The sequence below is a fragment of the Syngnathus scovelli genome, chromosome 13 (genome assembly GCF_024217435.2).
Source record: "Syngnathus scovelli strain Florida chromosome 13, RoL_Ssco_1.2, whole genome shotgun sequence".
Taxonomy (NCBI): domain Eukaryota; kingdom Metazoa; phylum Chordata; class Actinopteri; order Syngnathiformes; family Syngnathidae; genus Syngnathus; species Syngnathus scovelli.
In genome coordinates this window covers 14325326-14340087 of record NC_090859.1, presented here as the reverse complement: position 1 = coordinate 14340087, position 14762 = coordinate 14325326, and the positions used below count along the sequence as shown (strand labels likewise).

At 45.6% G+C, this 14762-nt stretch overlaps 1 protein-coding gene across 25 annotated transcripts in view; it reads right to left on the bottom strand.

The window, feature by feature from the left end:
• Positions 1 to 64: 64 nt before the first annotated feature.
• The window catches only part of fnbp1b (formin binding protein 1b), a 24159-nt gene continuing 9461 nt past the window's right edge, over positions 65 to 14762 (bottom strand). For 6 of the 25 annotated variants that reach the window (XM_049737334.2, XM_049737333.2, XM_049737331.2 and 3 more), the window contains 14 exons: positions 12791 to 12853; positions 12072 to 12176; positions 11207 to 11221; positions 10069 to 10197; positions 9833 to 9979; positions 9154 to 9348; positions 7994 to 8173; positions 5020 to 5034; positions 4728 to 4763; positions 3606 to 3715; positions 3363 to 3495; positions 3166 to 3287; positions 2914 to 3080; positions 2445 to 2827 (listed from right to left, as the gene is read on the bottom strand). In XM_049737334.2, coding sequence (XP_049593291.1) covers positions 2649 to 2827; positions 2914 to 3080; positions 3166 to 3287; positions 3363 to 3495; positions 3606 to 3715; positions 4728 to 4763; positions 5020 to 5034; positions 7994 to 8173; positions 9154 to 9348; positions 9833 to 9979; positions 10069 to 10197; positions 11207 to 11221; positions 12072 to 12176; positions 12791 to 12853 — 1596 coding nt within the window. In that variant the 3' untranslated portion in view covers positions 2445 to 2648. Of the gene's footprint in view, positions 2028 to 2444; positions 2828 to 2913; positions 3081 to 3165; positions 3288 to 3362; positions 3496 to 3605; positions 3716 to 4727; positions 4764 to 5019; positions 5035 to 7993; positions 8174 to 9153; positions 9349 to 9832; positions 9980 to 10068; positions 10198 to 11206; positions 11222 to 12071; positions 12177 to 12790; positions 12854 to 14762 lie in introns of those variants that run through there. The other 19 variants (XM_049737339.2, XM_049737329.2, XM_049737337.2 and 16 more) reach the window with 17 other exon arrangements.

Below are 14762 nucleotides of genomic sequence, written 5' to 3'. Positions count from 1 at the left end.
GTAGGGTTTCAAATAAGGCTAATATGTGCTGATTGACCAAAAAAAAAAAAAAAAAAAACAGGCGTGACTTTCAGGCATTTTTAATTGGCACAGTAAACACAATACAAAGTATTCAGTGCTCCAGAAAAGAAAAAAAAAACACAAGTAAATTGAACGATAGGCAACGAGAAGCAAACACGCACACACATGCACTCACACACGCGCTCACTCAAACAGACACACTAACATACGTGTACGTACTTTTGCAAAGCGACGCACTCCCCATAGTTAAAATTTTCACTTTGCATCTTGAGCCTTATATTTATATTTTCTATATTTATACTCTCATGGGAAAACGACGCCAGGAGCAAAAAGTGGTTCGATTTGACCAAGGAGTGGACACTGAAAAGAACAAAAATGGATGCTCTTAAAAAAATAAGTCGCAAGAATTGTAATATTACGACAAGTTTTGTTAGAAGCATAAAGTTACGGATAAATACTGTCAGACTTTTGTCGTTTCGTCCTCTCAAAATGTAACCTTTTCTTAATATTAAAACTACATTCTAAACTTTAGTAACATTTCTTTTCATTAAAAAAATAACTTTCTTGTCATTGAATTTGACTGACTTTGATTCTTGTCACATGACATCTTTGTTATGACTGCTTATCTCTAAATCACAATTTCAAATTAAAAGAACTACTGTTGTAATTTTCTCACATTGATCTCTCAATATAACTTTTTTTTCCAGAATTTTTAAGCAGCTTAAAAACCATTTCTATTACAATTTGTCATGTAAAACAGTCGACTTTTTTCTTCTTTTCAGCATGACACTCCGTGGCCGGCCGCACAGTTTGTTTAGTGGTTTTTCTCCTCAAGCAGAAAGCGTCCCATCCCAAACAAACACTCTTGCAGTAAAGTGGCTTTTCAGTGCCGTTCCGTGGCAGCAGAACACACGTTTTCTGCTCTAGATCATGAAAATCATCATCAATGAAAGACATATGTGCCATTACGAACATAGTTGGTGGAACAGAACAGCAAGTGTCAGTTGAACAGATAAAGCAGGCTCAAAAGTTAGAATGTTGTCATCAACGCAACAAGCTTGGGGTGGGGGGGGACGAACGATGGCAACACAAACCCTAACCTTAACCCAAACAGGTCAAAGTGAGAGGTCGGGGCATGCTATGCTCAGCACTAACAGAAATTACAATACAGAATAAAAACATTATCTGAATGACTCTTTCTGGGGGTTGGACAGGGAAGGGGAGGGGTGAGGAGGCAGACAGGGCAAGCATGCGGCAAACCATCAACGCCGAGACCCGATTGGCTGCAGAAGCTAGCTAGGTAGGGGTGGAGTCAACAGGTGCTGGAGGCGGGGTTAAGTGCAGGTGACAGGAAGGGGTGGGCGGCGTTGACGTCAAAGAGAGGAGCAGATGACATCATGACAGGAAAACACAGCCAACACCACACCACTTCAAGTGCCAAGCAGGTACACTTCATCCAATTGTAATTATAATGCTGCATTTCTTGTCATAATATCAATGTTACAAGTTTTGTGTCATGTATGTAGCATTAAAAAAAATGGATTGGAATGTTATTTTTCCATAATAATATTTTTTAATAAAAGTCCTAAAAATTAAATCCAGTAACATTTAATTTATATTTTTTTTGTTGAAACATTTGTAACATACTAATATTATGACAATCAAGCAGCTTTTTTTGTCACAATCTTCTGAACGTGTTTTGTTGTGCTATTGGCTCCAGGATGGATGGATGGATGGATGGATGAGGATGATGATGAGAAAATTGGGTGACGTGGTCCGGCGATGCTTCTGCCTCCTCTCTCTGACTACGCCGTTGCGGGTTAGTCGGGCGGCTGAGCTTGACTTAAGCGAGCCGAGCTGTTAGGGGCCACAAGCGTGTTAACAATTTGAATGTGGAGGTTTTTCTAAAAGTCTCTCTCTCTTTTTTGTTTGTTTTTTTATAAAGAGGAAGAGGTCCCTAGGCCGCTTGCCCTGCCGCTTCCTCAGCCAGCATCTGCTTTAGGAATCTGCAATGCAGGACAGGAAATAAACAAACAAAACAAGTGACACAAAGAAGAAAAAAAAGAAATGTTAGATGGCGCTGGAGTGGAAAAAAATGAGAATTGCATTGATTTGAAAGACAGCCATGACGACAGAATAAAAGCAAAGGCTTCAAGTACAATGACATCAATTGAGATGAAATGAGCGTATACATTTTTTTGGAGCTCGTGCTACGACAGGACGTACTTTCCTAGAAAAATAACTTTTCTCACACCTACTCTCATTGGTGTCCGACCGATATGGATTTTTTATTTTATTTTTTTTAATGCCAATTACGATATTTGGCAGAATTAAAGTTGATTTGAACCGGAAAGAAAAATCATCAAAATTCAGCCAATAATTTTTCTTTGATTGTGGGAATGTTTGACTCATTTGTCTTATCATGTGTTGAAAAAAAAAAAAAAAAGAACTAATCGGTCGGTCGGTCGGTCGGGCCCTACACTATTTATGCCCCAATTTTACAGCAGACGACATTTGGCATGCGTTCCAGTGAGATACGGCGACAAGTTTACATTCATTTGTTGCGCGGGCACGACGGAAGACGACGCGGCCGGCGGTGGGCTTGGAGGGGGCGGGGCTAATGACAGTCAAATGTAGGTCATGGCACCTTTGGCGTTGGTCCCCAAGAAGACCTCCACGTAGGAGGTGGGCACGTAGCCCTCCTCGTCCTGGTTGCGGCGCACCCGCGTCCAGCCGTCGCCTTTGTCCTCCTCGATGACGTAGAGCAGCTCGCCCTCGGCCACCGAGATGGTGCCCTCGTTGTGGCCTGAACGAAAAACAAAATTTAATGTTTTATTTTGGGTGGGCTCTTAATCCTATTTTTCCTAATATCGCTTGCAACTTTTCACTTACCGTCAAACGGATACAAGGCTTTGCAGTTTCCGATGGTGGGCAGCGACTCCTCGTCGTCAAACTCGTCGTCAAACTCGGGCGTGACGGCCACCGGGGGCTTGGCGTTGGCCACGTTGGCCTTTTCGTGGATCTCCGAATTCTGCTCCTCCGTGTAGCTGCCGTCGGGGCTGCTCGAGGGCCAACGCCCGCAAAGAGAGTAAAAGCTATGAAGGCGTGTCCGGGTGACTCCCCGCCGAGTCGAGTCTACCTTACCTCTCTCGGTCCTGGGCGCAGTTGTTGTTGACGGCGCCGCTGCTGTGGCTCTCGTAGAGTCCGCTCCGCCGATGCGTGTCGCTCTTGGAGGGCATCCGCTCCTCCACCTCGGCCAGCCAGCCCTGAAGCGGGTGGTTGCCACAAAGTCAGGTCGCCGTCTCGGCGAGGACGAGCGCTACACGCTGACGTCGACTCGCCTCAAATTTCTGCACTTCAAACTGCAGCTTCTCGATGTTCTGCCCGAGCTCGGCTAACCGAGGGTCCAGGCTGGCGGCGTCGCCCATCTGCGGATTCTTCACGTAAACGTCTTTCATCTTGGTCAGCGCGTCCCTTGAGGAGGAGGAGGGGCAAATGGTCATCAGTGTGTCACAAGTTAAATGAGCTTACGCAAAAGCAGCCTGAGAAGAAGAAGATGTATTTCAAAAGTTGAATTTTTGCACCTCTGGTCCGTCTCCTTTTGAATGTCTTTGTTGAGCTCGTCCAACTTGCCCTGCAGCTTCTTCCTTCGCTGTTCCGGCGGCAGGTGGCTGAAGTCCTCAGGTCCGGAAGCCTAAAACAGAAAGTCGAAATGCCACAACTGCGGTTTTTGTTTTTTTTATGGGGATAATCTTTTTCTATTCTTTTTAAAGCCAATTCATGGACACTGGCCAATATGATTAGGTGACATTTACTTGTTGTATTATAATTTGTTTTGTTTACAATACTTAAGGCATTGTTTTGGGGACGGCAAATAAAAAGACGAGCGATGGACTTGGGAAGGTGGATGGGTGTGTTTGGATCTCATTGAGTTTTGCTCAGCACAGGGTGTGACTGCTGGAACTACAAGTGCAAAGGAAGGGCTACACATGCTTGGTCACCATGGCAACCGTCCCCGTCGACAACGGGTGGGCTGACTCCGTTTTGCAACACGGTTATGAAGACTAATAGGCATTGCAATGCATTTCTTGACTTCAAAATAGCAAAACGGAGTTAGCCCACTCTAGTCCGCCCACATGCAACACTTTCTGGACACGCACACCAACACACACACAGATCCAACCTGTCATGCACAACATGCACAAAGCTACCAGATCAAAATCAGACAGTTGATTTGCATTCGTAGTTTGGATCTTCTACCAACCGGCTACAGAGTGTTAACATAGCATACCGGCTAAGGGTTAGCGGGAGCTAGCAGGTTAAGCATTTGTCGATTGTGACGATAGCGATTCGGTTACGATGTGTAAACTAATTCTTTGTTTTATTACAAATTGGGTAGAATGGAATTCATACTAATTAACTAAATACTAGTGATGGGACTTGATTTATTTTTGGGGGAGGGACAATCATTATTCATTTATTATTCTTATAATCTGACACCCGATTGGCAGAATTGGCAAAGTTTTCAACCAAAGCAATCGACCAATCAAACGCCAGCACCTGTGACGATGACAACACTCAAGTCTTTCACAACGATGAGCAATCATGCAGTGCCGGCCAAGACACCGATGGACGGCCGCGACTCCAAAGTTAGTATTTTGCTGATAGGAGGGCGGCTACAAACGACGACAGTAAAACATGATCACCTCAATGAGATTCCGGACGTGGGAATTGAGTGTGAGCTGCACCAAAGAGCAGGGGATGAGGGAGGGAGGGAGGGAGGGAGGGAAGGAGGGATGAGGGAGGGGGGGACAACAAAGCCGTGGCATAAAAAACAATTCAACAGAAATGAAACAAGACCCGTCGTGAGGTCACAGCAGATCCAATGGAACGACTACAGCACGACAACTTGCGTTATTGACAGATACACGTGTTACTGGGTGGGCATGCGTCATGCTGAGGATGATGGCGGTGATGCGGTTACACGGTCATGCTTACCAGCTTGAGAGAAAGCTTCATGGTGAGGGAGCAAATAAAGGGGCGAGGGGAGGCGGGAAAGAGAGAAACAACACAATCAACGTCAAGGGGGAAACAAAGAGGGACATTGTGGCTTTTCAAAAAATAATTGTTGCGCAGTCTGACAGCGGTTCTCAAAGTCACCCGTGGGAATAGATCCATCTAGTTACATATAAAAATAATTATAATAAATATAATTTTTTCGGATGATTTATTTCTTGGAGAAAAAAAAAGATTTGACTTGTCACATTAGTAGTCCCCCACAAACTAGGACAACTTTAAAATTGGGGCTATAAATGGTATTTAAACGTAATTCTGCTAAAAATATCTCCCATGAATGACAAAATGTTTGAGAACCCCTGTGCTAAAAGATTAAGAGTTTAAAGGGAAGTGGGGTAAGGAGAAGTGCATGAAAATGTGCCCCCTCCCGCTACATCCTGCTGCCATGACACACGCTGGACAGCAGAGGGCGCTGCAAGCACGCAAGCAGATCTCAAACAAGGAGGCAGATGATGGACACTGCAACGAGATATACTGTAGACGCCTTTCACATCCTCCAATCCATTCACACACCCGCCATTTTGTAGCTCAATCTGCACAATAAAAGCTGCTGCGACTCAGAAGCACTTAAGTCCCCAAAAAATAAAACCTCCAAAAGTGTCATGCAACTTCAGCTCAGTGACCATGTGAAGCAATTTCGCTGCATGACGACGCTACCATCCATTCTGGCCACCTTAACAATGCCTTTAAGCAGTCAGACAGACAGATATAAAACACGTATATTGCGGGAGGCAGCAGGGCTCAATTACAAGGCCCCCTGATGTGATGTGATGTGATGGGTGGGAGGAGCTGATGAGGTCATCGTCCCGGATCAACGGACCCAAAAACAGCTCAGGGGGGAGGCTTCCTTGATGAGGCTGAACTTACGACGTACTGCCGGGCTTCGAAAGCGTACGTGGGCCGGCCCAGAGTCCTCTTCATGAGCTCTTTGTGACAAACGAGCGAGCGCGGCGGCGGCGGCAGCGGCAATTGTTGCTGCTGCTGCGGAGGTGCTCGGTGAGGTGGTCGGAGAGAACACACGTCAACTCACACACTTCAATTGTAGTCTATGCAAAGCTATTGCAGCACTTAGTATCTTAAGGTCCATGTACTCGCTCAGTCTTTGACCAAATTTGCAGAGATTACTAGTACATGGGCCTTAATTTGGAAAAGGATATCTATCGCTCATAAAAATGCTCCAACAGGTATTACAAAAAAATAATAAATGCTTATGCTTTACACAACACCCCCACTGGCACAACTGCTCCACACCGAGTGGTGATCAATGCATGGCTATACTTTTTGTGTGTGTGCAAATTTGCACTTTATTTCTGGGGAAACAACCGCCAGTTATTTACTAGAAAAGGTGCCACTTCCATTATACCACAAGAGGGCGACAAAGCCACGTCTGGTACTTGGTATGCGTCTATACTGCTTACAGTATATTGGGTATTTCTATTGAAATAAAATCATCTGTGTTTAAAAAAAGTTAAAATCCAAAAGGGAACAAGAAAAATGCTATTTGATCATGAAAATTCATTCCAATTTGTCAATTTGATGAATAATGTAATAATTAAACGGTTTTGAGATGGTTCAGTGTTTAACCACTACTGATGTTTTAACTAATTAATAATCTCAACGAGACAATCGTTACAATTTAGCAATATGCAGCAAGTATCAAATAAAGTATCTGCGATACTGGCCCAGTATTTACTTTGTATCCTCTTGACAGTAGATCTTCGACAGATCCCCGGTTATTCATTTTGTGTGCCAGTGGGGGTGGAATTGACAAAGTATCATCCCTAAAGTTTGTAACGGACAAACATGGATCGACACGAAACATAGAAAAGTTGAAGTGCTGACTCTGAAAAGACACGTGGTGAAAATGAGCAGTTTTCATTTCAATCATCTCCATCTGAATGCTCAAAATGTGAGCCGACGCGTTGGTTATCGCGCTTTCAAAGAACCGTCGCAGCCCTTCCTACTTTTCAAAAGCTTCCTGCTCGAAAAAAAAACCCCTCACTTCCTTTTTTTCTTCTTTTCTGCCAAACTTGAATGGTTTCCTCGACACTTTGCATTGTGCCTTTCAAATGTCACATTGACGCCTATTCAAAGAATAACGACTGGCTCTTTTGAAAGACAAACTGCAATCAAATTGGGGAAAGCGATAAACGGGTTGACAGATTGCTCAAAACATGACCTTTGTGAAGCGGACTGCACCGTTTGGATGACTCAAAACTTTCTCCAACTTAACGTCACCCATGTGTCACGTCATTCAAAATGTCCTTTCCACATGTACTCGTGTGCAAGACTCTCCCTAAGAACCCAGGCTAAACTTAGCTTGCATACAAAGCTTGTCTTAGCCGAGATGAATCACCAAGATACTTTCCTGGACCAGTTACTACTTTCCTAGTTGGATGGACATCTTCAAGCGTTTCAGACCAAGCGCAAAAACGTGACAAAGGTGAATCTGCTGCAGATGACGATGAACAATCTGCCTCCAGCAAGAACCAAAATGCGTGGCTAGGACGAGGACGGGGCGGAGCGGGGTTGGCGTGTCGTGAAGAGTTAAGAGAAAGACGACACAAGATGAAGAAGACACGGCAGACAGCCATCACTGATTCATGGGAACGGGAAGCAGGTGAGAAAAAAAAGAAAGAAAAAAGGACCTGGACCCCGCACTGTATGAGTCAAAAAAGCTCACTTCATTAAAAGAATAATAAAATGCATGCCGTACTTCAAATAACAAATGCTTTGAATATCAGGCAAATTAAAAAAATTGTATTTGTGGCTGTTGATGCTTTGTTGGCCCATACAGTGGCGAAGGCGAAGCGCTCGCTCGGGTGCGGAGACACGCAAAAGCATGCACGAAGCTTGGCGCACACACGCACGCGCTGGCACTGGCACACACACTTACCCCTCGCCTCAGGCTCCGCAGGCAGTGCATTTTGGGCTTGGAGGCCATGAAGTCGTTGAGGCGGTGCGAGAGGGGCTCCTTGTGCTGCTTGGGAGATTGGGAGTCGGCAGAGGGTGAGGGCGGGGAGGAGCCCGGGGGGGCGGGCGGGGGCTGGCGGGGGGACGTTAACAGGGACATAAACTACCGGTAAGAAAAACATAGAAGAAGAAAAGGGGGGCCAGAATCCCAACGGAAGGAAAAGGAGGGAACACAAAAATCAATAAGCCTCCTGGACACCATCCAAAAAATGAAATCTAACACAACATGAGGATGTCAACGTGTGAGAAGAAAAAAAAAACCGCAAAAGAAGACAAAGCGTTAAAGCAAGCAGCCATCGCAGCCCGAGCGCATGCAGGCGGCCATTTTGAGCAAGTCTGGCAAAAGTTATGCCGTGAGCTGTGATGATGTCATTCCCAGAAAGTAAAGCCAAACACTATCAGGTAGCGCAACCCCCCCCAAAAAAAACGGCTATTCTGATGCTCGTACAGTAAGCCCCCGCGATTCACGAGAATCGACTCCAAACACTTTAATACGATTTCATTCAAACATTTTAAAAATAAAAAGTCAAATGTTTGGCGCAAGGACAGCTAGGATAAAAAGTACAACCTGCGATTTTATCATACGTACTACTTTCCTAATGATTTTTTATATAAGTGCATTTTTTTTAACAAATAGCTTTCACCCAAAAAATAAAATAATCGTGAATAAGTGGGGCATGACTCTCATACACACCATAAGAAGGACACTCATTCTAAAAATACTCAAGCACCCAAAAGTGACATGAAAGCCTCGAGAGGAGTGAAAAAAAAAAAAAAAAAACGACCAGCCCGCAAGTCAGAAATCAGGTATCACTGCTCCAAGTGGACAGCCAGCGAGTCAGTCGGTGGAAAACAAGAGTGAGGCGGTGGCGGGTGAATTATTACAAAGTGGCGGGAAATGCATTAGTGTGTGTTACAGACGGGACGGTCGCTCCACGTCGGTGTGTGTGTGGGCGGGCGGGGAGGGAGTGGGGGATTATAAAGCAGCATCAAAACACGGCGGGAGACAGCGCCGTACAGTTTGTGAGAGTTTCTGCTGCGTGCGTGCGTGCATGCGTGCGTGCGTGCGTGTGCGTGCGCTACCTTGTTTTTGTTCTTGATGAAAGGCCAGAGTTTGCCTTTGCTTTTGCCGGTGGGCCTCTCGCGGACCTCCCCCCGAGAGTTGCTCAAGCTGCTTTCCGACACCGCCCTCTTCATGGCCTGCTCGTAGTCCTCGAACTCCACGTCCCCCGGCGGCTCAAAGCCGGACTTGTACGACTCCACGACCTGCTTGGAGTCCTGCAAAAAAAAAAAAAAAACACGTTTTGATGAGAAAAATTCATTTTGCATGAGATCTCCGGGTGGCCAAACATTTGTCCCTGGGCTCATCTGTCAAAGTGTATCTTAACACGGCGCTGTCTGCTTCCTGCGATTCTCCGACTAATCGGCGGAGTCAACAGATGCCCAGCGGCGGCGTGTTTACAGCCGGGCTGATAAGAGCCAGAGAAGAATAGGGCACAACTGGCTCAATGTGTCAAGCGTGACGAAAACAACCAGTTGCGGGAAGGGGAAACATGAATCAGCCCGACACGGCATTCAAGTCAAGCCCATTTGGTTGGTTCTGAAAATCAAAAGTGGCGGCCAATTGAAAGCACATGACAGGCTGGCGCCGTGCCAGGCGGAAAGCATGAAATAAATCTCCCTCGGGAAACCTTTTCTTCACGCGGCCGGCATATGACTCGCCGACCGATTCCACACACTTTTTGTTTTTTTGTCGGCTCACCGTTTTGGCCTCGATGGCCTCGGCCGCCTTGCTCATGCCGTCCAGACACTTTCCCACGATGGGGATGACCTGCCGGTCCACGTCGGCGAACGTCTTCATGCACGTTCCTAACCTCTCAATGCGCTTCTCCTCCATGTCTTGGAGTTTCTGTCGACCCCCAAAAAAATGAGTGTTTACAGCAGAGTTGAAACTATTTCAAAAAAAAAAAAAAAAAAAAAAAGGAATGTCTTCCGTACCTGGAAGATGTTGGGTATGATGGTGTAATAGTGTTCGTTCTGCTCCTGGTTGAACTTGTGCAGGTAGGACGAGTAATCGCCCTTGCTGTCGGCCGCCATCTGGTGCCTGACCTGAGCCTGCTGCCGCGCCTGAACAAAAACAAAAATAAAAAAAAAAATATATATATATATATATACATGTTGCTATGACAGCTATCAAAACACAGCTGGAGCACAGAAACATGAATTGCTATTTTATTGTGTGTACATACAAGCACATGCAGACTTTATGTATTCTCAGAAGAATTTCAGATTTGTAGAAATTATTGTATTATTTTATAAATTATTATAGATAAAAAAAAACTCAGTTGGACCCCATTAAAAAAAAAAAAAAAAAAAAGAAGCAAAGTTCCATTGCCACTCTTGCCTCCACATCACAATGAATCTTTTTTTTTTTTTTTTGGCCGTCTGTGTAATCTTGGTCCGGTGGGATTTGAAGTTAATTTGGCTAATTTGACATTCATGATGATCAAGTGCAGCAGGAGCAGATTTATTCCAGATCGCAGCAGATGGAGATGAGATTATCTCAGTGTGTGTGTGAGCAGCTAAACTTGCTAAGCATGTCCGTTTCAACTGCGCAACACAAACCCGACATCACTTGCCAAACTGCTCAGCGCGCTTTGACGTACCAAAAGTGTTGAATGTCGAATAAGGGGGGGAGATATGAGTTGAGCTAGCCGTGTTTGAGTGCCATGCATTTTTCTTTTGAAATTTTACAGACGCACACACACTGACGGACGGATAAGCAACAGCCGACGTCATAGATTCCAGCAGGGGAGGCACATCCGCTCCCAATTCCCAAGTGTGGAAGTTACAACCTACGCAGAGGGAAGGTGGATACGGCTAGATGAACGTTGAAAAGGGGGGAAAAAAAAAAAAAAAAAGAAGTGCATGTGTGAGCATGCAAAGTGCGCTTGCACAACACCGAGGTGTGTCGCCACGGAGACCAAATCACCATTTCCTGACAGCCGACGTGTCACATATGGCAGATTTCAAAATCACCCTCATTTTTTGCACAGGTAAAAAAAATAACGACAAAGTGCGGCAAGCCACGGACGTCCAGACACACAAGGAACTGCCTGGCGCCCACCGCACCTACCTTGAGGGAACTTCGCTTCAAGGCCAGCCATTTCAAAAAAGTAATATACAAACACATAAACACAAAAGAAAGATGGTTAGGCCTTTCCACAGCAAGAAGGAAACAAAAACCAGCCTCGGGGCTGATCTGGGATGCGAGTCTAAACCCCAAATTATAGGCCAGGGAACCATTTGAGGTTTTGGCACGTCCGCGGCGTAAAAAAAAACAACACAACTGACAACATGACACGTTAATGACGGGAACAGTCACGGGCACCTAACTTGTCAAAACAATAGCACGCGTGCAGCAAAGCCGCCCGCCACGCGCGTATGTGTGTGTGTGTGCGTGTTCGGCACATCCAGTGCTTGAGTCAAAGCCAAGAGCAAACAAAAAAAAGTCACAAGACGACTTAATGGTGATGAAGTGTGGTGGAATGGTTCTGACTGTCAATAAAAATGGCTGCCATAATGAGATGAGATCTCAAAGACCAAGAGGATGATTTTGCAAAGGTCCAAGTCAGAGCCCGGGACCCCCAGGTTGAGAAGCAGTGACTCAGCATTTTCTAGACAACTCATATGATGTTATTGTCGTCACGGCGTGGGCTAACTAATGATGTGCGATGCACGAGGCTTGCGTAAACGCCTCCACTGTGGACAGCAGACAACGCGGCTCTTGTTTGGCCCGCTCGCTCCGGGGCTCTGAGCTGTTTGTGTCCATTGAGCAGAAAGACTATTTATTCGCCGGCCCGTATTTGCATAATAATCGGCTCCGAATTGTGTCAACTGCTGAGCCGCGCAGGCGAGTCGGAGGACTCTTTGGATTGGATGTCAAAACAGGAAGTGGCAAGTCGAAACCGGGAAGGAGAAGGTGACGGCGCTCGACGTACCTTTTCCACGTCGGCCTTTGTCACGTTGATGTCGGCGTCCATCTTGTCAAAGTACTGCTGCGCTTTGTCGGCCTCTTTGCAATCCCGCTCAAACTTCCTTTTGCACTGGAAACAAAATTGTCATTAATGATGTATTTTTTGTAATTAATATGCCTTGGAAATTTTATTCTACCAATTACAGAAATCAGCATCCCAAAAAGATTTTGTGACGATTCAAAACATCAATGCGGCGCCAAAGCGACCTTTTAACCGAGCATGCTAATGAGTGTCTGCAATGCGTCACGTCAAGTTTTTTCTACGCAACACGGGTCATGTTATGACACGACGAGGTTAGACATACGTTCATAGTGGCGTTTTACGTGCGCAAAAATAAGCATTGGTGCAAGCCGGCGTCGACGGCCCCTCCCGGGCAACAATCGCCAGTTTGTCGGCCTATCAGCCTCACAAAGAAATCATTGAACGCAACTCGTGCTCATTGTGGGGAGGGGGAGGGGAGGCACAGATAAGACCCGCCGTTGCTCTCCACTAAAACAAATAGATGAGACACGGCCGCATCCGAGTCGGTCACACTCTGGACAGACGACATTTGCGACTCATTCAAAGTTGGAGTCGTGACAATTTTTGGTCAAGAGCGATTATTTGTGTGTGTTGTCGGTCGTCATCGCAACGCTGGTCTTTAATTAAAAGCAAACTTGAAATCTGTGCTTGACGTCACTCACCGACTCGAGCTGTTTCCACGAGCTCTCGATGTGCTGCTGCGCTTTGCGGCCATCGTGGAAGTGCTGTTGGAAGACCAGAAGAAGATGATGTTGATGACGGCGACAAATGATCATATTTGGTGAATGTTTTGAGATTGTTTGGAGAAATCTGCTGGATTGACACGGCCAATTTACCATAAGAATAGTCACACTTCCCTTTCCACTGAGTTTCAAGGGAAGCTGGTTAAAATAAGGAAGTGCTTGAATGTTTCAGAGGAAGTACTCCAATGCGTGGCCAAGCCTCAGGGGTCCCGTCATGTGTCTATTTTTTTGTTGTTTTTTTTCAGCCGCGAGGCCTTCACACTTCCAACAGCACGAGAAGACGGCTTCATTCCCGCGAGCCAATGTTTCCCCACTTGTGGAAAATATTCGACATCCGGTTGGCTTCCAAGACGGCCGTCATCGCGACCCGAAGCCTCATCGCAAGACAAAGCCGGTACTCTTTCCACAAAGGAATCCAAGCGCCTTTCAGGTTATCAGACGGCAGCCGAGGCGTGCGGGAATGCGCCGGTGCCAACGATTTTTCTTTTTGCTCTCCGTCCAACAAAGAAATTGTTTACGCATGTGTCGGGGGGGAAAACAGAACACTCTGTCATGTCCAAACTTTTTCCCAAATATAAAAAGGGGCTATTAATTAGAAATAGTACACATCTGAATTTTCTAACAAGACTGATAAGTGATCCATGACGTGCTTCACAGGAATTCACCCCCTCCACACACACACACACACACACACACACACACACACACACACACACTCCTGCCCAGTTGGCTCCACACACAATAATCCGTGTAAACAGCCACAAATCATAGAAGAAACGAGGGTAACTCAAAAAAGGCCAGCTAGTCTTGGATCTTGACTGTGGCTCACATTCGGCACCCTGGGCTCATATCGGTTTACGCTTCAGCTGTCTTAGTCTTGCTAGTTTTTGACTGAATCTGTGTGCGGTTGCTTCAGCGGCCTCTTTTTGCGCTTGCAGCTTCCCCAGCACCGGCCCAAAGATGTCTTACACACATACATTGTGGTTTTCAGCTGACTTTTGCGTACTTCCTAAGCGAGGCCCGAGTAAGATGTCATCTTTCGAACTGGTTCCAACTGGTCGAGCGCAACGGATAAAGCGCTAAATGCCGAGTCGCGTTAAAGTAGTTAATGGAGATGATGGAGACGTAAGCCTGAGATCAGCGGCCTGTTTGCTGACTCAACAACTTTGAATGGCTCCTCAGAACACTCGTATTGCGCAAACAAAAAAAGCCTCGCTGTCCTATCCGATCACAAACACAAGTTCAAGACTTAAGTTGAACTTGGATCTCTAGTTTAGTTCGTTCCAATCAATACTGCATACGTGTCTAAAAATGTGTTTTCAGAGCCTTTTTTTGTTTGAAGCATTTTGGTGTCATGGCAGGAGGGTTAAGATTGTTTTTGTTAATTTGCTAAAGGAATGTAAATGGTCGATTTGACCCACAACATAAGAGGCGGGTTAGAATTTTATAGCAGTTTAGCAAATAATTTGAAGGTCTCAAATTGAACCGAAACATAACGAGCATTTTTTTTTTTTTGCGATGCCAAACAGGTCAACTTGACCTGCAAAATGCTTTAAGATGTTTTCTTTAAAAAAAAAAAACTTTTTTGCTGCATTTATATTTATAAAAATGAACATCAGGGCGTCAATTGGACGCACGACTTAGCTGCAGAGAAGAGCTGTGGGAAAATCCCCACAAGTGACACTGGACGGAGAACGTTCCAACTCCAATCCGGCCAAAAGAGCAGGAAAAGGACATGATTGGTGGAGGGGGCTTCACAAAAGCTTACCCCCCCCTCCCCTTGCCCTGCTCCCCCTCCCCCAGCTATGGAACAACATGAACAAAGTGTCACATAAAAAGTGATGGCTAGCCGTGACCCCGGGCAACATGTCAACATGCACTTAAAAAAAAA